General features: G+C 34.7%; 3 protein-coding genes, 1 long non-coding RNA gene and 2 pseudogenes across 5 annotated transcripts; 3 read left to right on the top strand and 3 right to left on the bottom strand.

The window, feature by feature from the left end:
* The first annotated feature begins 795 nt into the window (after window positions 1-795).
* LOC110660202 (pentatricopeptide repeat-containing protein At3g04130, mitochondrial) lies at window positions 796-3,072 on the top strand. Its single transcript, XM_021818421.2, has 2 exons — window positions 796-949; window positions 1,207-3,072. Exon 2 carries the CDS (start codon window positions 1,227-1,229, stop codon window positions 2,790-2,792), a length of 1,566 nt encoding a protein of 521 aa, XP_021674113.2. The 5' UTR covers window positions 796-949; window positions 1,207-1,226; the 3' UTR covers window positions 2,793-3,072.
* Window positions 3,073-6,261: 3,189 nt separating this feature from the next.
* Window positions 6,262-10,472, top strand: LOC110660205 (uncharacterized). 2 transcript variants are annotated; one of them, XM_058128906.1, is made up of 3 exons: window positions 6,262-6,542; window positions 7,061-7,770; window positions 8,976-10,472. In XM_058128906.1, exons 2-3 carry the CDS (start codon window positions 7,063-7,065, stop codon window positions 10,254-10,256), a joined length of 1,989 nt encoding a protein of 662 aa, XP_057984889.1. In that variant the 5' UTR covers window positions 6,262-6,542; window positions 7,061-7,062; the 3' UTR covers window positions 10,257-10,472. The 2 variants fall into 2 exon arrangements, with proteins under 2 accessions (XP_057984889.1, XP_021674116.2); XM_021818424.2 differs by having other exon boundaries at window positions 7,057-7,770.
* Window positions 10,473-12,740: 2,268 nt separating this feature from the next.
* Window positions 12,741-15,051, top strand: LOC131169667 (uncharacterized). The gene is made up of 3 exons (XR_009140563.1): window positions 12,741-13,891; window positions 14,226-14,584; window positions 14,734-15,051. It is a non-coding gene; the product is annotated as an uncharacterized LOC131169667 (long non-coding RNA).
* A 307-nt stretch (window positions 15,052-15,358) lies between these two features.
* LOC110660206 (TLC domain-containing protein At5g14285) lies at window positions 15,359-16,405 on the bottom strand. The gene has a single exon (XM_021818425.2). It carries the CDS (start codon window positions 16,223-16,225, stop codon window positions 15,476-15,478), a length of 750 nt encoding a protein of 249 aa, XP_021674117.2. The 5' UTR covers window positions 16,226-16,405; the 3' UTR covers window positions 15,359-15,475.
* A 2,049-nt stretch (window positions 16,406-18,454) lies between these two features.
* LOC110660149 (TLC domain-containing protein At5g14285-like) lies at window positions 18,455-20,213 on the bottom strand (annotated as a pseudogene).
* Window positions 20,151-22,163, bottom strand: part of LOC110660150 (3-oxoacyl-[acyl-carrier-protein] reductase 4-like) — a 4,320-nt pseudogene continuing 2,307 nt past the window's right edge.

Here is a 22,163-nt window from a genome sequence, read left to right as displayed (position 1 = left end):
AGAGCTTTTCCTTCTTAAGAATGTGTAACTCACCCATTTCGCAAGTTACTTTTTTTTTAATATTTTAAAGTTAATTATTTTTTAATATTAATTATTTAGTTAATTTTTTTAATGTTAATTAAATAATTATAATTAGTTAATTCTTTATATTTTACTTGTTCTAATATGGAAATAAAAAATAATATTTTTATATTTTTAATTTTATTTTATTATAATTTTCCAATTTTAAATTAAAAACATGAAAATATATAAATAATATTTTCTAATTTAAATAATTAAAATCAATTATAGTAATAATTTGATTTTAATTAATTATATGAAAATAAAAAATATATTTTTATTATTTTTCAATTTAATTAAGTATAATTATTATATTTAATTAATTATATGAAAAATATAAAAAGTTTTTTATATTTTCAGTTTAATTAATAATATTGAATAATAAAAATAATAATTTTATATTTTTATTTAATTAATTATATAAAAATAAAACTAGCAATTTAATATTAAAAAATAAAAAATAATTGAACATTAGAAAAATGATGCTTGTAATTAAATGGAGAGATTAGACTGATTTGAATTTAAATTAAAAGTTATTAATTAAATTAAAAATATTAAATAGGTTAAATTAAACTATTTCAATAAATATTAGACACGAAATTGAGTTTCATTAAAAAAAAAAACACTGTTCGTAAGTTAAAATTAATAATAATAATATAGTAACTGAAGATGTGGTCTGAATGTAGGTTGGGCTTGGCCTTAAAATTTGTTATTGTTTGAAATTGGAAGAGCCGGGCCTGAGGCCTGATTTCTCTTTCGAGGCTGAGCTAGCAAGGATGGCTTCTGGTCCGATTCACCTTCTGGCTTCCCTGTTGTTCGAATCCCCTGCCAGAGGTTTTAGCTCCAAAAAGGACAAGCCGCCATCTCACTGTGTTCTCTAATCCATCAGGTACGGTTTCAAACATCATCTCGTTCCACTGTTTTTTACCCCTTTTGTTTTCATTTTTTATTTCTGCAAGAGCATCCTTTTAATTCTAGTGAAGTTCATGCGTTTGCCTTTTCAATTTTCGAATTTTATCGTAGCTTTGGGGTTGTTTAATTCAAACCAGGAATTGGAAACCAGTGTTAGGAGGTGAAATTAGTATAATTTAGTTAGGGAGCATCTAATTGAACTCTAATCACGCTCTAAATTCACTTGGGATGCAGGTGTATATTTGCCCTTCTCCATGGTTTCACTTCTTGGGAGCTGCCTTAGAACTACCCGTGTCTTTCTTGACCCATCATTTTCTTGTGCCCTTTACTTTGTTCACTGTGGTCATAGCTTTCATGCTCTTTCTTCTGTCTTTGTTTCTTCCCTAGTTGAAACTTTTGAAACTCCCCATTTTGCCAAGCGTAAACTTGATTGTCAAGAACAATGTCTGAACTCGACAAGACAATCTGACATAGGGATTCTTGTAGAGAAAGTTCGAGTTGGGAATAGTCATGATGAGATTCTTCAATCTCTTGCGCATGATCAAACGTGTAATAGTATACATCTTTCTCATGACCTTGTTAACAGATTGTTGTTCCATTTTAAGGATGATTGGAAATCTGCATTGGGTGTCTTTAGATGGGCAGAGTTGCGTGGCTATAAGCATAAGTCAGAAGCTTATGATACATTGGTGGACATTCTGGGGAAAATGAAACAAATGGATCAGATGGAGGCATTGTTAGAGGAAATGAAGAAAGGTCAGCTTGTTACACTTAAGACAGTGGGTAAGGCTATGAGAAGGTTTTCTGGGGCAGGGCAATGGGAAAATGCTGTAAGGGTATTTGACAAGTTAGGAACTTTTGGGTTGGAGAAGAATACAGAGTCTATGAACTTGTTACTGGACACCCTTTGCAAAGAACGCAAGGTGGAGCAAGCCCGTGAGATCTTCTTGGAGCTCAAATCACACATTTCTCCAAACGCTAACACATTTAACATTTTTATTCATGGTTGGTGCAAAGTCTGTCGGGTTGATGAAGCATACTGGACAATCCAGGAAATGAGAGGACATGGTTTTCTCCCTTGTGTCATAAGCTATTCCACCATCATCCAATTCTACTGCTGTAGATGTGACTTTTGCAAGGTCTATGAGCTCCTTGATGAAATGGAAGCCGCCCTGGGATCCACACCTAATGTTGTTACTTACACCTCTGTGATGAGTGCGCTAGCAAAGTCAGAGAAATATGAAGAGGCTTTAGAAATAGCCCAGAGGATGAGGTTAGTTGGATGTAAACCTGATGCGCTGTTTTACAATTCTCTGATCCATTCACTAGGGAGAGCTGGCAGACCACAGGAAGCTGTTCATGTTTTTGAGGAAGAGATGCCAAGTACTGGCATTCCCCCAAATACATCTACATACAATTCCATGATTGCCATGTTATGCCATCAAGCTCAAGAACTAAAGGCATTGAATCTGCTTAACGAAATGGAAACTTCGATGATTTGTAAGCCCGATGTTCAAACTTACTACCCATTGCTTAAGTCATGCTTTAGAACTGGTAAGATAGATAGTTTGTTGCGTCAATTATTGGATGACATGGTTAAAAAGCATCATCTCAGTCTTGACAAATCAGCCTACACGCTTTTAATTCATGGACTTTGTAGAGCAAACAAATGTGATTGGGCTTACTGCCTGTTTGAGGAAATGATTGGTAAAGATATAATGCCTAGATATCGGACATGTTGTTTGCTCTTGGAAGAAGTCAAGTTAAAGCATTTATATGATGCTGCTAAGAAAATTGAGATTGTCATGCAGAAACTATAAACATAAGAGGCAAGGATGTGCAGGTTTTTTTTTTTTTTTCCTTTTCTTTATTATTGTTTTATACTGTTCTCAATTTTTTTTCTAAGACGCTGGCTAAGGAAGGGGTTTGAGAAGGATAGACTTCTGGTAAAATGACTCGTCTCTGGCCAAGCAATATGTGTTTTTGAGCTTGTATTTTCTCAAATTTTATTTTTTGTTGCATAGTTTTAGAAATTCATGTAATCTGTTGATTCTGTTCTGCAATTATTCCCAGAAATAATAGAAGAAGCAAATTTTCGGAGGAATATAGGGTCATCAATTTGCTGATAGTTTTTGACCTTTAAAATTTGGTGGTTAGAAATGTAGAATTCTAGTGTCATCAATCTTGTTGAAATCAACAGAAGTTCACTTCCTACTTGTGGATAGATTTAAACTGATCACCAGTTAGGCAATTGTGATACCAGCTGTAGACTTGTTAAACCACTTGTTGTGCCCACTCAAGAGGGGAAGGGGCTACTGATGCCTTGAAAGCAGAAGGTCTCCATGTCAGTTAACTGCAAATAACTGTTAACTGACATTTTTAACCTATTTTGCTTAAAGGTTCCTGTGTTGTGAATGTGCATGCTTTTGGGCAGTGTGAATGATTTTAATTCAACTTCTTGCATGAGGATTTGTGTAGACAACAAATTTTTGCTAGTAATTAATTTCCCTTACCATTCTGTGTTTGTCTGGACATGAGCAATCTATAGCAGTTCAAGTTTGAAGAAGATTATTACACAATGAGGACATAATGCACGTGTGAAATGAGGGAATATGCCTTGTGTAAGGTTAGCTACGATAACTAATGCATCCCACATCGGTTCTACAGAGAATTCTTAGGTGTTATGTATATGGGTTTGTAAACCTCCCCTTGTGAGCTAGCTTTTAAGATAGAGTTAGGCAGGTTCATATCATTTGATATCAGAACCTCACTCTACATGAGTCGGTGGGCCGTGTACAAATGTTCCCTGATGTTCTTCGAGAGAGGTCGGGATGAACGAGTTATGACCTTAGTTGCTTCACGAAAACGTTCAGTTTAAAGGGGTTTAGAATGATGCGTCTCACATCTGTTTTACAGGGAGGTCTTAGGTGTTATATATATGGGCTTGCAAACCTCCCCTTGTGAGTTAGTTTTTGAGATGGAGTTAGGCAGGTTCATATTAATAACCAAGTAAAAAAAAAAAAAAAGAAGAAGAGCAATGCTTTTTTGCAGCCGCTGGATGAGATTGAACTTAAAGCTAGTTCACCTAGAGGTCCTTGGCTTGTCTTTTATATTTAGGGCACCTTTTACTTCTAAAATATACTAAATTAATTTTAGCGACCTGGGATAGCTAGAATACTAAGGACTCAGCCTGAGAGATGTCATATTTGGAAATTCCAGAGTATGATTCAGTTCTTGTTGTCTAAATGAGAATACCCTTGAAAAATGAATCCACAAATTGACAGCCAAGATTCCCTCGAACAAAAACATATGCTCATTGAAATTGATAAGTCCTTCCAGCTTCCTGTGAAGGAATGAAACTATTGGTTGGATCTAGACTTTTGGAAGGTTTCAGCAATTATATTTTAAATAATTGATCTGCTGGTTGTGCTCTTATTTTTTTGTCTCCTCATTTTGGCCTTATACATGAAGATGGACACGAGCAGCTCACTTCTATGGGAATTGGTTGATTAGGATATTCGTCGGTAAGGATTTTCCTTATTTTCCTTGACCTATGTTGAAGTGAAGTCACATAACTATGAAGGCTAAACTTGGGTATGCAGTTGAAAGATGTAAAGCAGCTGGAATGGAGCTTCTTGTCTCTTTATCTTTAGGTCTTTGTTTTTTTAGCATTTGTTCTTGAATTTATCTTTTCTTGTACACTTTTAACTATTCGGCACACATTGGAGATGCAGCTTCACATGCTCTTGTCTGAGGTGACCCAATTACCATAAAGAAGTGATCTCGTGATCCAATGTTTTCTGATGGATAAGTGATGAGAGGTGAAATAAAACCAAATGCTTGAAAGATGAAACCAACTCCAAGCACTAAGTATACAAGGAGGCCCCCATGGATTTCTGGCCATGACATGAAGCCCCAGCCACGTGCAGGATGGGTCAGTTTTTTATTCTTTTACCAATTCCTGAAATCTATTCATATTGTGTAATCTATTTATCTTACAAGAGCAACCAACTAGTTGATCTAGTAATAAGTGATTAAAGATGCTGAGCAGAATCATGTGTGACACAACTGCCCGCTGATTGATTTGATTGTTAAGATCAAAATAGAGTTGAACCTCTCGATTCGATCTTAAATTTCCAACCCGTTGAACTGGAATTGCCGGTTTTGGAATCGGACTGCACCCAGTTATAGGTGCAGACTGTCCAAATTTGATGGGGCAATTGAGCTAAGCATGCAAGAAGATTAGTTGCTAAGACAAGAAGCCGGCATTACTTGGGGGTAATCGAGGCCATTAACATTAATAATAACAAGATTAGGGGGATCCATCATTAGTGGAGACTATTTCAAGGATGTTTGGATTGGTTACAATTGTTTTATCTCATGATTAATGTGGAGACAATGAGCCGTGCTAGTCAGTAGTCCCACTTGTTTGATTGAAACTTTGAAAGCATCAAATATTGTCTCTTTTATGCTTTGGAAAAAACTAAAGACATGGTCACTTGGACACTCATTGTTCCCTTTTTGAAATTACATCTTATCAACCCATCTTTCAAAAAAAAAAATTATGTATCTGAAAAGAACTTAAAAAATCCAAAGCAACTATTAAGAGAATTTCATTAGTCTACCAGACAATTTTAATCTTTAATTGGTCTTGAAAGCAATAAGAATGTGGTTGAATTGTATGAAATTGATGATGAGTGCATCAACAACCAATATATCCAACATGGCTGGTCCTGGTTGGCTGGAAATAAATTAGGTAGCCATGTGCATCTGATTCACCAATAGTTGAAGAGGATCTGATCTCCATCCTACAGTGTTCCCAAGCTACCTAAACACTTTATTTATCCAGTCAAGTAGTTAATTACTCAAGTAATAAGGTTGCATTAGCTGTTAATCATATTGAACAGAACAGAGCCAGGCCAGCTTAACAACTTAATGTACTTCTTAAGATAAATTAAAGATACTAATGCCTAAATCTCGAGTTCGTATTTCAATTGAAGTCAATTATATCTGAAAATTAATACCTGTACAACAGAATATTCTGACAGCCTGCCTTGATAAGAAACTATTGGACTATTAACATTGATTTTCTTTTCTTTCAAAAAAAATCTATTTGGATAAGAATTAATTGGCGATGAGTTAGGGGGCAATATCAGAAAAAATAATTGCAAAATGGGCATGAAAGTGAAAAATCAAAAGTGTCGAAGGAGAGGAATGCAAATATAGAACAAAGTAAATCTTTTTTAATACAAAAAGCCAAAAGATATCAACAGAGTATCTATCAGTAGACCCAAAACTTTCCTCATTGTCACCATTCTTATTTTCCTGGAATGAACAGAATCCTTTCATGTTTAGTCGCCACTTTTCTTGATTGCTCTCTCTCTCTCTCTCTCTCTCTCTCTCTCTCTTTCTGTGTAACTTTCACTGGCTAAGGGAATCGAAGCCTTTTTCTGCCAACTATTTTTAGGTTCTAGTTTTTTTTCTCCACCATAAGAGCCTAACCAAAATCCATAATCAAGTGGCCCTTCTTTATCGTTTTGTTATCTTCTGCAGAAACAAACTGTTAAACGGTTGGTATCTTTCTTCCTTCCTTTAACAGAGTGATCTTACTTTCCTCTTTTGTCTTCTTAAATTTCACTTTTAAAATCTCTGTTTTTTCTTTCTTCTTGTAGTTCAGTCTCTTCTGAACAATAATTTCTCTTTGCTTCGTTTCTTGCTCCTTTTCCCGCTATCAACTGTTCATTAGGATCACAGTAATGGGTTTCTCTTTTTTCTCACTTCATTATCTAATGGTTCCTCTCCCAAGTACTGCTAATTCTTTATTCTTATTCCTCGATTCCAAGATTCTTTATTCTTGTTTACTTTCCGAGAACTTTCCCAAGTAAAAAACGAATGAGTCTGTTTGGCTTTTTCTCTTTAACTTTCGCTTTAAAGTTTAAAGCTTTAATTGGCATATCATAAATGGATAATGGCCTTTTAACTAGTATATTTGCTCTCATATCCTCAACTCTCTTGAACTCTTGAATTCTGAGTATTTTGTTGTTTAAAAATTTTCAAAACCTGAATTGGGTTTTCTAATTCTAGCCAGAAATGCCACCTTCATACTTCCCTCTTAGGTGGGAAAGCACAGGAGACCAATGGTGGTATGCGTCACCGATTGATTTTGCGGCAGCCAATGGTCACTATGACTTGGTGAGGGAGCTTCTCTACCTTGACACCAATCTCCTCATTAAACTGACCTCCCTTCGCAGAATTCGCCGCCTTGAAACCGTCTGGGATGACGAGGAACAGTTCAATGATGTTGCCAATTGCCGTGCTTTGGTGGCCAAGAAGCTACTCCTAGAATGTGAAACAAAGAGAGGTAACAACACTCTCATTAGAGCTGGCTATGGTGGTTGGCTCCTGTACACTGCTGCCTCAGCTGGTGATGTGAGCTTCGTCAAGGAATTGTTGGAGAGAGATCCTCTTCTTGTTTTTGGCGAAGGAGAATATGGTGTTACTGATATACTGTATGCTGCAGCCAGGAGCAAGAATTCTGATGTTTTCAAGCTCCTGCTTGATTTCTCAATGTCAAGGAGGTGTGGCCTTAACTCTGGAAAAGGGATGGAGGAGCAGTTGGGTGAGAATTATTCAGATTTTAGACAGGAGATGATGAATAGGGCTGTTCATGCTGCGGCTAGAGGTGGTAATTTGGACATTTTGAAGGAGCTTCTTAGAGATTGCTCTGATGTCTTTGTTTATAAAGACGCTCAAGGGTCCACTGTCTTGCATACTGCCTCAGGCAGAGGGCAGGTTGAGGTAGGGCGTATTCATTACATGCTTATCAGACGCTTTCATTTATCCACTGATTCTTGTATTCTGGTTGTTATAGTTGAATTTTTATCGTTGTAGTTTGCTAGCATATCGTTACCATTAGCTTATTCTTGCTTGGAATGTGTATTAGTTTGCAAGCATATCGTTCAGGTCGTGTTTCAGTTTCTTGAAGCTTAAGCTTTTAAGGCTAGTCCTAAATTATAGATCTCAAGATTTTTCTTTCTGGTATTTTGGATGGTTACATGTTATGGGCTTGCAGTCCCCCTTTCCACACCCCTTCCTACAAAATCGGATACATCATGAAGGAAATCCCAAACCTCTACTGCCAGGGTGTTCTGCTGTTCCCTTGAGAGCGTGATAGATTTCTGAATTACAATTGACTTAATTTCTCCAGTTTTGTTCTGAGAATAGATTAACATTAAAGTTTGCTTATGCATTTAAGTTGAAAGTTTTGATGCAGGATAGGAAATCTGGAACTGGTAGAAAATTAGGAAGAAATTCAAATTCTGATAGGCATGACTTGGACATGCTCACTCCAAGAGCTAAAGACAACCGAACACTCATTTGGAATTAGGCTCTATTGATTGTCACCCAAATTTGCATTGTCTTTGTACTGCTATACTTGAAAGTTGAAATTTGTATCCTGCAGTATCCCATTTAAAGACGAATTCCATTTCCAGCAAATGAAATTCCTTTATTACTGAGCTTTTTTTGAAATAAAAACTCCAAGCTGTGAAATGAGTATCAGCCTCTTCTAGGCATAATGGGTACTATCCCCTTGGATATGCACATCTACTTACGGTTCTTCACAATTTTTTTTCTCAATCTCACCTTCATTTCTGCAAGGTGGGTTATTATTGTAAGAGTTTCCCATTTTCACTTTCTTTTAAACATTGGCCAATAGAGTCTAACCTATAAGAATTGGCCAATAGTCTCACTTTCTCACTCTCACCTTTGTTAAATGGACAGTATATAAGATATCATGACTCTGGACAAATTGATCATTTTGTATGGATTCTTAGGATCTAAAGCCTTTCCCATGCATTTTGATTAGACATCCTTCCATTCTTATCTATGATTGTGGGGAGATAAATGTTAACTTGTCCCTCATGGTCCACCGTCTTAAGACTGTTCTTGGATCTTTAGGGAAAATGACTAATTGGACTAAGTTTATCATCTTACTTGTACAGGTAGTTAAGGATCTTGTAGCATCCTTTGGCTTTATCACGTCCACTGATTATCAAGGAAACACAGCATTACATGTAGCTGCTTACAGGGGTTACTTAGCTGTGGCAGAGGTTCTGATACATGCATCTCCCTCATTAATCGCCAAAACAAATAACTATGGAGATACTTTTCTCCATATGGCAGTGTCAGGATTTCGAACCCCAGGTTTCCACAGAGTAGATAGGCAGATAGAACTCATAAAGCAGTTAGTAAGCGGTAAGATTGTAAACATCCAAGGGATCATCAATGTCAGGAACAATGATGGAAGAACGGCCCTTCACATGGCTGTAATTGAGAACATACAATCCAATTTGGTGGAACTTCTCATGACTTTACCAACAATTGATTTAAATGTTAGAGATGTTGATGGCATGACTCCACTAGATCTCCTCAAGCAACGGCCGAGAACAGCCTCTTCTGAAATTTTAATCAAGCAGCTGATTTCAGCTGGAGGGATCTCTAATTGTCAGGATAATGTGGCTAGAAGTGCTATTGCTTTCCATTTAAGAGGGCAAGGCATAGGATGTAGTCCTGGCACTTCTTTCAGAATTCCTGATGCAGAAATATTCTTGTACACTGGTATTGAAAATGCATCTGATGCCAGTTGTGAGCTAACAAGTGTAGATTACAGTACATGCATGAGTGAAGCAAGTGAATTTGACACAGCTAACTTGATGAATAATAAAAAGTCAGCTTCTGTAAATAATCCGGCAAGACACCTAAAGTCTCTTCTCCAGTGGCCGAAGAAGAAAGAGAAAAAAGCTGTTGGTGCAAAGTTAGCAGATGATGATTCTTTAGACTCATTTAGTTTATCAAGAAGTTTGGAAGACCGTCCGATTCCACTTAGGCAGAGATACTCAAAAATGCCATGCCTTTCAAGCAACAAAAGGGCATTTTCTTTCAGAAATAGTCTTCCAAGTCCATTAGCCAGAAAGAAATTTACCGCTGGGCTAACACATGGTGTCATTCAGCCAATGCCACAATTAGCAGTTTCAGTTGAACCACCTTCAAGTCCTCTTGCAGTATCATCCATGGCTTCGCATGCTTCATTGGATAAAGAAAAGGGTATTGATATTGCAGGAACCTCGAGCTTGAATCCATCTCTGAAGCATGAACCATCCATCAATAAGAAGTTGATGAACCAGTATTTTTGTTTTGGTGCACAAGGTCTGTCTGTGGAAAATTCTATAAGCTATTCACAGAAAAATCAGAGTTACAAGCATGCTGCTTCTCTGGTAGCCTGAATTGATTTGTACAAAAAGACTAGGCAATCAGAATTTTCTTTTTGGTTTATTTTGCTTGTAGGTGTTTTCTTTTGAAGGAAGTATTTTTCATGTTTGATTGTGTGGAAGAATATCTACACCAATTTTATTATTTGAGGAATGTAAAAGGGGTTTCATGAATAAGGTTAGAACAACTTCTGAAAGTAACTCTCTGTTAACAGATTATATTTGATTGCACTTGTGGTACATAAACGAAATCGTACAGACATTGCCAAAATTTAACGGTTGTAAAGGTGTCAAGAAGAAAGTGTATTTTAACGGTTGTAAAGAGGTTGTAAAGAGGGTGTTTGTGATATTAAGAGGGATTATTAGTTGTATCTGGTACACATGAAGATGTTATTTGTCTTAACTTATAAATTAATTAAATCAGCTTATAAACTTTAAAAATAGGCTAACTTGTTTGATTAAGTATTTTACTATATTATCCTTATTTAATTTTTAAAATTTCATTATAAATCTCATTTAATATTTTTTCAGTCATTTTAATGTAAATATATTTATAGGCTAATTTTTAATCAAATATATCAATTGTTCATTAGTCATTTATAAATATTTTCACAAAATATATAACTATTTTAATTTTTAAATACTTATAAGTTCAAGTTAATTTATAAATTGATTTTCATAAGAAAGCGTTAAGTTTATTCGCTCTCATACACAATGGAATTTGGTTATTAGCAAGTTGAAAGCAAACATAACAAGCACTTACTATTATATTGATTTTTTTTAATAATTTATTTGGTTTCAATAGATCATAACTATATATTTAATATAATTTAAGATATAATTTTATTCAAAATTAAAGCCCAATTCAATATATATTATGACATGAAATAATAATATATTAAAAACATAGATTTTAATAATTTATAAAATAATAATTTTTTTTTTATAAAAACTGCTCAAAGAGCATCTGCCTTGTAAGGTTCTGTTGAACAAATATTTGTTGCACATCCTAATTGAATGTGAAGCTTGTAGTACGCCAGAAACTATCTGACACATATTTTTTTATTGTCCACATGCTAGTAAGGTATGGCTAAATTTTCCTTTAAGGGTAAGGTTATCTATGCTTTTGGGATCCAACATGATGGATGTTTGGTTTAAGTCCATGGCTTGTCTTAGTAATCAAAGTGATTAATCAGGCTATGTTACAATGTTTATTTTCCTATTGTGGCAAGTTTGGAAAAGAAGGAATGCTTTTATCTTTAGACAGCAGGATATTCAACCCCAAATAGTGGTTTTTTAGGCTCTAAATAATATGGAAGATTTTCTAGCAGCCCAAAGTAAGAGCCTGCAAGTGTGCCCCAATCCAGAGCCTCAAAATGCTCATTTTTCCCCTCCTCCAATGGGTTGGATTAAAATTAATTTTGACAATAGAGTCAGCAAGTCTCAAAATTTGGGGTCGATTGCTTGTGTAGTCGGAAATCATCTCGGCACCTTAGTGGTTGGTCTGTCAAAAGACTTCATGTAATCATATATTCTCTTCTTTTAGAGAGTCTGGACAACCAATATGCTCTCTTGTTAACTAAGAGTAAGGGTTTTGACAAGGTCATAGTGGAGGGAGATTTTCAAATAGTGATTAAATCCTTAGAGGGAAACTCTAGCCCTATTGATGCTGAAGGGATCATTAATGATGTTAGAATTTTGTCTCAAAATGTAAATCAAGTTTCTTTTTCCTTTGTTAAAAGGCAAGGAAACAGAGTCGTCCATTGTCTAGCTGCCAAGGTTTTGAGGGACTTTTCTTTCTGTTGTAACCCTCTACTTCTTTGCCCTCTTAGGGCCTATCAATGAACTTTTTTAAGGCTGAGCATTCGTTTCAAACTGAACTCAATCATTAAAACTAAATTAACTGAATTACCATATTTTAGAAATTAAACTGAATCGAAATGAATGAAAAATAGAATCAAATTAAACTACTCTATTTTGATTCAATTCAATTCAAACCGATCGATTTTTGAGTTTTAATTATTTTTAATTTAGATTTGATTTTTAAGTTAGTTGATTTAATTTGACTTTGGTTTGAACCTAATAACCATTAATCAATGAAATTAAATAATTTATATATATAATTACATATAATTCATAAATTCTCTATAAAAATAAATCAATTTAAAAAATCAATAAAAGAATTCGATTTGACTCAATTCAACTAATTTTTTTCTTCAAAACCAAACCGAACTGAAATAATGAAAATTCTTAAAATATAAAATCAAACCAAATTAAACCGAATTATTTTAAAAATTGAATCGAATTATTAAATTAAAATAGTTAGATTTAATTTATTTGATTCAAATCAAATAATACTCACCCTTCCACTTTTATTTTGAAAAAAAAAAATTATGATGGGCCGAATCGGACTCATCAGGGAAGGGCATGTTCTGTTATAACGGCAAAGGAGGGAGGGTATAATTGACCAAAATAAATCCCTGATGCATTCTCTCCCAAGCAAAAATTTTCCCGCCACTTTTCTCATTTGCCCTGAATTCTCCGCAACTCTCAGCAAACCTAGAGAGAGATCGAGAACAACATGGAAGATGAGATGAAAACAGAATTCAACAAAAGTGGGTTCACAATGGACAACGAAGAAGAAATTCTCAAGGAATGTAAAGCTCTTCCATTTTCTCCTTAATCTATTTTCACTTGTATTTGCCATAGCTGATGCTTTAGCTTTCCAATCTGCTTTGATTATTAGCCCTTACTTGCTGTTACAATCTCAAGCCATTTACTAAAAAATCAATTATTCTTCATTAATTATTTAGTATAATTGCTAATTGGATATGAGAGGCTAGTTTTGTTTATTTTACACAGTGTTAGCTTCATGTTACTTGAATGAAGTTACACCGACAATGATTATACCCATGCAAGGTGCCTAGTTCCAATCAAATTATAGTGTTTTGAGGAATCAGTGAATGAAGACTTGAGTTGCAGACAGTCAACAACGACATACAAGTTTCATTTGGGGAAAATTTTAGCAAATGAGAGTGCAGAGAGTTTGGATTCTGCTCAAAATTTGTAGAAACTTGAACTTCACAACTTTTGACACCAATTCTCTTCTGTCCCAATTCTATCAGCAACTTTGTTTCTATAAAATTATTCACAGCTTACTGATTCTGGCCCTTTTACCACAACAGACAACTTATTTTTTGAGCCTCTGCCAAAATTGCTGGCATATGCAAGCAGAAAACTATCACTGTTGCTTATTCTGGTTTGAAATCACTATCTTTCATATGCAGCATCATATTTGCTGTACTTACCTGGCCAGAGAGGCATCTATTGTTGACTTATTGGCATTTTTCTCAGCTGGGACCATTTGTTGACTCTAAACATCCAGATATTAAGAAAGGAACTGTAGATAGGAGCTTTGGGAGATATTTTGTATGGAGATTCTTAGAAGGGTAGATATTCAGAAGTATATTTTTTTGAGTTCATAAACCCAAAATTAAACATCAGGTACATGATCTACAACTGAGGATTTCATCTTTAGCAACCGGAAGCTGTTCCCTAAATGTTTACCATAAGCAAGTCATCGACACATTTCAAATCATTTTGTTCCCTTACCAGATAACCAGTCTCTTTTCAGCAAATCAGGTAAAATGGTGAGTGGCGACTATCAATTTCTGATGCTTTATACATTGAGACTCTCTAGCATGCTGTTCCAGTCTTTAAAAATTCATCTTTTATTGCAAGTTCTTGTTTTACATACCTGAAAAACAGATGTTCAAACTGTTGTTTTGAGTAGCTACTAAATTGAACTATATATGTTTTATGAATTCAATTAGCTAAGCAACTTAGAACTTCCTGTATTCAATTAGCCAAGTAGATAAGCATTGGGTACTTTCAGATCTTAAATGGGTGCCGTCGGTTCTTCTATAAATATGCGTGTGAATCAAAGCATGAGAGGAATTGATCTGCTAAAATTTCTAATTTCAGGTCAAAGTAGGTTGCTGCACAGTGGATATTCTAAAACAGCTTAATGGAGAGGAGATGTCACGAAATTCAAAAGATGGAACACCGAGTGATCGAATGAGCAGACTTGCAAATCATATTCTTAGCCAGCGCAAGCATAAGCTAAAATCAAGCTTTTTGAAAATCTGATATTTTAGTAGGTTCAGAAAATCAGAGTTTTGGAGAATTTAAAACCCTTTTCTTATTATTGGAACAGCTTTTATCCACTATATCCACCAACAGAAGATGTTCCACTGGATTTTTCACTTGCTTTAGAAGCTCTTCTTATCACCTCAATTCCCGATATTCTTATTCTACTTTCAGACATGAAGTACTTTATAAAGGTAAACATTTATGCCGGCATCTCCATCATTTTCGTCGTAGTCCAAATCTCAAAGCTGGAGTAAAATAAAATATACATATAAAAAAAAAAAATTCTCAAAATGCTATTGGTATTGTGATTGAAAGATTGGTTTCAACTTTGCGGACGTAGGTACCGTCGTGAAGGGGAAGAGCAAATGAAGTGCAATTTGTATGAACCCAGGAAGATTGCCTAAGGGAGGAGGGGGCACCTTTGTAGAGCTTAACTACCATGGGAGTGCTGACAAGATGAATGCTTCAATCATAGGAATATGAGTTCTGGATTGAAATTTTCTATGGCGCATTGATATGGCAGTTGGCTCACAAGATGAGAATTAAAGATCTGACATACCTATAGTTCAACTTATTAGATGAATTGGTGAGTTCACAAAACTCCATCCATTGCAGTAAATCTGCATTAATGTTACAATTAATTGCATAGTTTGGCCAAGTCAGCAGGGTCTCATCACTCATGATTTATTGTCTTTATTTCTAATTGCAACACCATGCTCATTAATCAGTTCTTTTTTTTTTTTTTTAATTGCACTAGTAATTTGCTATCAGTGCTATTATTTTATTCATTTCATGTTTTCTAGAACAGTTTTTGATATCTTCAAATCAACCTAACCCCTTAGAATGGAAGCTAGAGAAGGTGCCCCAATTAGGATAGTCATGACTTGGATTAATTTGGTATGCAGTAGCAGGACATGTCACGAACAAATGGGAAACAACCTTCTTATCTCCTTAAAACAAATTCATTAACAAATAGATATTCTTTCACTACTCCAGTCATCAGTACAATTACAAAACCTCAAGGTAAAAGGAATTGTTGAAATCCACAAATGCCCTAGTGCCAATTTTGAACCCACAAAATTCTACGTAAACTTCTTCTGTGCTAGACGGCTTCTTTCTCTCAACCAGTCTATCCAATGATTCGAAACCCATAATATGCTAACTAAAATTGCAGTTGCTATCACAACCATCCAAGAAATCCATGCCCATCCATGAATCAAACCATTAGATTTTCCACTTAGATGAAACAACCCCATCTTGAACATGAAGAGTGGACCAAGAATACCTCTAACAACTGAATAAAAGGCTAAAAAAGGAGGAGACAAGAATTCATACAATCTTGCAGCAGCAGGAAGATCAGCTTTCCGTAAACTTGCATTGATCCACACATTCTGGCAAGGACTTGTAACTTCAGCAAGTATGAGAAGCACAAGAATCCCATAAGCTCCATGGTGAATCATGTACCGACAGGTCACAAACACATAGAGTGTTGCTAGATGGTGAAGAATGATGAGAATGCCAGTAGTAGGGAAGAAAACTATGCAGTGTAAGAGATCCATCAAGAAATAAGCCATGCTGAATTCAAGAGCTCTATCATGGAAGGTGGAATTTGGAGAAGCAAAAGTTTGTGCGGTTTGGGTGTGGAGTAATGCATAGATAGCAAAGATAACAGCAGGAGTTCCATGAGTTAGGGACAGGAAAGAGCTTGAAGCTTCTGCTTTGCTTTTTGGATCCCAGTTTCTGAAAATTACAAAGTAAGCAAGTAGATACATGGAGAGAAACATAATGAAGGATGTGGGCAGGATTGGGGCATAAAGAAGTGTAGCATCCATGTCACCCCAGCTGCAAGGAATTCAGTACACAGTGAAAGGGAGAGAAGATTTTGAATAATTGAAGCAAGCATGAGGATATTTTGGAGCTAAGAAATTAATAAAGCTTAAATTGAGAGAGAAAGAAGAGAAGTGTCAGAGTTCTGTGCGAGAGAATACCTTAGTAGGGGCGGCCACTGGTTACAATTTTTGAACCATCAGATTCAGGTTCAATGAAATTATGAACCAACATGAAACTATCATAAGACAATTTAGAAGACGATGAGGATTCCTGAATTCCCAGTTACGGATCGAACCTTGATTTAAAATAATTTAAAAAACGGTTTAAAAAATGATAGTTCAAAACAGTTTAGAAGACGGATTAGGGACGGTTTAAGGATAGTTTAGATAAAAAAATTAGGAAATTTTTTTATTAATTTAGAATTAAGTTATATTTATAAAAATATTTTAATTTTTCTTAAAAATCTTTCAATCAAAATAAAATAAGAAAAAAAAGAACGAAATTAATTTATCTTTAAGAGAATTTAATAAAAAAAGACTTGAATTTATCAAAAAATTAGAGATAAAATTAATTTTCTAAAAGAAATTAAAAAAATGTGCATGAACTTAATTTTGCCAATGTATCCTCTTGAAATTTATATGAATCAAAAGTTTTCAGTTCTATTACTTGCCATTTTTCTAAAAATTGTATGATAATTTGATAATTTAAAAAAGTATAAAAGAGGAAAAAAAAATAAAATAGAGGCAATTGGAAATTTTATTGAGGATATAAAATAACAATAGAATAATTGAGTTAGTATTGAAAATTTCAGTGAGTGTATAAAATAATAAAATAAAGAAATTAAGAGAGTATTGAAAATTAAAATGAGTATAGAAAATAATTGTTTAAATAAATTTAGAAAGTATAAGAGAGTATAGAGAATAACTGTATAGAGAATTTAAGATTTTTATAAATGAATTAAGAATGGGATGAGGTATTTATTGAATATTTTTTGTATTTAAACCGCTGATTTGATTCGGTTCGAAACCATCGGTATAATCTTATTCGAAATCACCGGTTCACAATTTATAAAAAATATAAATCTGAATTAAACCGCAAAAGAATGATTTCAATTTATATCGAAGTCGATTTTAGTTTTAATCGATTTTGATTTGATTTTGACCGAATTAAATCCGATTCAGTTCCGATTCGAAACCATACTTGGCCACCCCTATATCTTAGCTTGTACCAATGACCTATCAATTCTATCATTGTCAAGATTACAAAATAAAAGTGTAATATGGTAGGTGGACTTGATGATTATATTACAATAATGGTTGTTTAATAAATATTCCAGATGGAAAATCTAACAAATTTTCCAATCAAATGTTATTGGGTGTAAAAAAAAAAAAAAAAAAAAAAGTTTTACTGGAAGGCAAGTTGCTGCACGGGCAAGTTATACTTAATTCTTATTCTCAAAAGAAAAAAGAAGTCGTACTTGATTCTTATTCGGATGTGATAGAATGGATAGGCCACCCAATAATCATATCTTAGTTTGCACTTTGCATGCCTTCTTTTTCTTCCAAGTTTCAATTTAGCATAACCAAACTAAAAGAAGTTTGGAATTAAAAAAAAAAAAACAAACAAACAAAAAAAGAGAAGTTTGAACAGATTTAAGAACATTTTATCAAGGCCATTTAAGAATGGAAAGATTTATCCGTTTTAAATCCAACTTCCCCTTGTGGACAAATCCAAAACACATCACTACTCAAACCTAATTATTAATGAATAACTTATCCATTAAACCTGGCGGCTAACTTGTTACCTTAATTGAATTATGTAGTTAAGAAGGTTCCCAATATCACGTTACCATAATACACCTAAGAAAAAATAAAAGGAATACTTCAAATGAAAATATTCATGCCAATGGTTGATTGTCCTGTTCAAGGAATTATTATCTGGGATTGGTTTTTAAAAGCGAATAAATATCAAACATAATTACTTAATTTTATAAGTGTTTATAAAAAATTTTAAATTTTAATTTCTTTTATAAAATTTATTTAACTATTATGTGATTTTATAAAGCTCTCTATCAATTATTTTATAAATAAAATTATCTTATTTTATTAATTTATTAAAAAAAGAAAATAAGATTCATAACCACTTATTATATAATTTTATTTGTAAAATAATTGATCAGTCAATAATTTAACCTAAAGATTTTTTATTTTCAATTACAGTGACTCATGAAATTAAGGTTTAATAACTTTTATTAAAACATTTGTAAAATTGAATAACCACGTGTAATAATTATCCGACCAAAAGCTGAAGCTTAGAAACAGTTCAGGCTCAACCCAACAGGAAATGTAGCTAGTGTTGGCATTGCCCTGCCCAACAATGTCCATTTCCACCAGAGGCCAACAGAAACCATACCAAATCCAAAGAAAGGAATTGATTAAAACAATAAAGATGAGTTGATAAGAGGAAACCATGGGCATCGCTTGATGAAAATGTTAGCATTGAACTTTCAATGAGTTTTCCTCTTTAGCTAACCAATTTAAAACCACACCAATTACAGCATGTTCACCTTGTGTGATCCTGACAATGGCATCTCTTTATGCCAGGCCAGCTGGCCAAGCCAAAGCATGGCTTGCAGCGGCAAAACAGGATAAGAATTCACTTAGATGTTAAGCGTAGGAAATGAACTTACCTTTCAACAATTCCAGGTAATGTGTTGTAGCTAAAGCCAGAAGAACTCACAAATCTACCTTACATTCTCCTGCTCAAAACTGAATTCTCTCTCAACCAGTCTATCCAGTGATTTGAAACCCATAATATGCTAATCAAAATTGCAGTTATTATCACAACCATCCAAGAAATCCATGCCCATTTAGGAATCAAACATCAGCTTTCCTGAAACCTGCAATGGTTCTGGCAAAGACTTGTAAATTCAGCGAGTACATAGTAAGCACAAGAATCCCGTAAGCTCCATGATGAACCACATATCGACAAGTCACAGTGTTGCTAGATGGTGAAGAATGAAGAGAATTTCAGTAGGGAAGAAAACTATGTAGTGTAAGACATCCATCGAGAAATAGGCCATACTGAACTCAAGGACTCATTTATGGAAGGTAGAGTTTGGAGAAGCAAAAGTATGTGAGGTTTAGGTGTGGAGTAGCACAAGCATAGCAAAGATAACAGCAGGAGTACCATGAGATAGGGAAATGAAACAAATTGAGAGTTCTGCTGTGTGTTTTGGACTCCAGTTCCTGAAAATCACAATGTAAGCAAGGAGATGAATTGAGAGAAACATAACGAAGGAAGTAAAGAACTGTGGTACTGGTATCCATGTCAGTTCCAGCTGCAGGGAATTCAATACATAGAAAGAGAGGGAGAGAGGATTCTGAATAACCAAAGCCAGGATGAGGATATTTTAAAGCTAAGAAGCTTAAAAGCATAGATTGACAGAAACATGAGAGGTGAGAGTTCTGCGCAGGAGGAATATCCTAGCTTGTACTTATGGCCTTTCAATTCTGTCACCATCAATTGCAAGATAAAGAGACGTACTATGGTGGGTGAATTTAATGGTGCTGGTACTTCGGTAATGGATAATTAATTAATATCTAAGATGGAAATGCGACCATATTAGCATAAAAGAATGGGTGCAGCTACGATAAGCTCAAATTCATATGAGAATGAAGCACTTGCATTTAGATTCAAATACTTCAATTTCAAAAATACACAAATCTAAATGTAAATATTCAATCTAACCGTTGTGAAATTCGTTCCTATATGAGCTCGAGTTTAAATTAAATGCACCCTAAAAGAATTCATGAGCAGTTGAAAAGGTGTAGAACATATCCCAATTCCCATGTTCCAAACAAATGTGATTGCTTAAAAATCGGAATGAACTTCAATACTATCAGTTTAAACCAAACGCCATGTCAATAAGAAAAACCCAAAAGCTACATTTCCATTTGCTAAACAATGCTTAGGAAAACTGTTATACATCTGTTCGGTTTTGGTAACATATGAGATTCTATCAAAACTTCAAGCATTTGTTTGTTACAGAAGTGTATAAAGTCAAAACCGCCAAGCACAAGCTAGTCATACCCACTTGAACGAAATCTGCCTACACGAATGCTGGAGCATAGAAACATTTCAGGCTCAACCAGACAAGCACCTATCTAACTTACATAACCATTCCTCCATCAATAGTGAATACCTGCAAATCAGCAACATATAACTCAGTAATCATGAAAATGAAATGAAGACTGGGCTTCACCATGGATTCCATTGCCGGTACTAAATAGCCCAATACTAGGTGTGATAGCATCATGGCCAGCAGACAATGAGACTAACAATCTCAACAAAAATAGCCAGATACCATATCATAGGGAAACAAGGGAATTTATTATAACAATAACTGAGTCCAGGAAGCTCAGTGGTCCCCAGCTATTGCATAATAGAAAGGCATGCCTTGATATCTCAATGGAGAACTATGGCATCTCTTGATCAAGAGGTTGGTTAGTATTGAGCTTCTCATAAGTTAATTCTCTTTAGCTAACAAATTACCACATAGTTACAGGTCCTTGTGTGCTAGCCAGCTTGATGAAGCTGACTACGCCTTTGTGTTGTCCTGACCATGGCATCTGTTTATGCAAAGGCCAAATGGCATGGTTTGCTGTGGCAAAGACAGTGCAAGGTGAAGTCAAACCAATGCCAAGATATGCCATGCCCACGCTTAGCATGATCAAAGCAACCCCAACAAAGAGTTAAATGAAAGATATTTGGGCTACAACTCTACTGGTCAAAATTTTCAAAACAAATGGAATTATAAAAAAAATAAATAAAAAGAAGAAGAAGAAGAAGATTCTAAACCTGTCCAGTGATGTAGCTGGCAGCAGGACCAAGAGCCAGGAATTCTACTAATCCTGCAACCTCTTCTGGTTGGCCATACCTTCCTGAATGCATGATAAATGTTAGTATCAATTGTTTTATGAAATATTTCATTTAGTTTTCTGAACTCATGAAAATCCCAATTACTTGGAACAATTCATGTGAATTTCATATACTTCTTAAAACAAGCAAAGGAATAAAATCTGGATATAAAAATAATGAGAAATTTTGATTTTTATGATTTTGCCTCTCACCTAAGGGGATTGCCTCCAAGAATTTCCTCTCAATATCCTCCCCAAGTTTGGCCGTCATATCAGATGCAATGAATCCAGGGACAACAGCATTTACCTAGAAAAATCTCATTGGAGCTAATATACATAAAGTAGCATCAGCTGCATAAATCCAGGAAAGTGTCAAATCACCAAAATACAGATTAAGATTCTTAAAACTCACATTAATATTTCTGCTTGCATATTCCTTTGCAACAGTCTTTGTCAGTCCAATAACTCCTGCCTTTGCAGCACTGTAGTTGGCTTGCCCAACATTGCCAATTAAACCTACAACTGACGCATGTTAATGATCCTTCCCTGTGAAGCCCAAATAACATTAGGAGTTGAGGAGAGGACATTATATTGTAAACAGGAATCAAGAGGAGCAAAGACAAAAGTCAATATTTCTAGCTCAGCGAACTTGAGGAATTTCCTCATTTTATTTTTGTTCTTTAATTTCAGCAAATTACTGGCTTTAAGAGAGTTTATCATCCAATCTTGAAGAGGGCCTTGCATCCACACTTAAAGCACCCATTGCCATCGAAAATACTATGAAATAAGTTCCAAAGTTTGTTAGTTTCCTTTGAGATAGAATTCAAAGCTATCAATCTAGTTATAGTTAACAATAGGAAAGACAGCATGGAGAATGAAATAAATACAAATATGCAAAGAGAAAAGGCTCAATACTGTACTAATTCGTGGGGTTTTAGTGAAGAAATCAGTCCAAGCATGATTTGCCAAGAACAAGGAAGACCAATGAACTTAAGATAGGAATTTGATCTTACCTTTTTCT

The sequence above is a fragment of the Hevea brasiliensis genome, chromosome 10, assembly GCF_030052815.1.
Source record: "Hevea brasiliensis isolate MT/VB/25A 57/8 chromosome 10, ASM3005281v1, whole genome shotgun sequence".
In the NCBI taxonomy this organism is placed as follows: Eukaryota; Viridiplantae; Streptophyta; class Magnoliopsida; order Malpighiales; family Euphorbiaceae; genus Hevea; species Hevea brasiliensis.
This window is presented reverse-complemented; position numbering and strand designations above follow the sequence as displayed.

Coding starts and splice junctions, on each gene's coding strand:
- LOC110660202 (XM_021818421.2), top strand. CDS start 1,227: ATGGTTTCACTTCTTGGGAGCTGCCTTAGAACTACCCGTGTCTTTCTT.
- LOC110660205 (XM_058128906.1), top strand. CDS start 7,063: ATGCCACCTTCATACTTCCCTCTTAGGTGGGAAAGCACAGGAGACCAA. Junction 7,771..8,975: donor CAGGCAGAGGGCAGGTTGAG/GTAGGGCGTATT, acceptor TTACTTGTACAG/GTAGTTAAGGATCTTGTAGC.
- LOC110660206 (XM_021818425.2), bottom strand. CDS start 16,225: ATGGATGCTACACTTCTTTATGCCCCAATCCTGCCCACATCCTTCATT.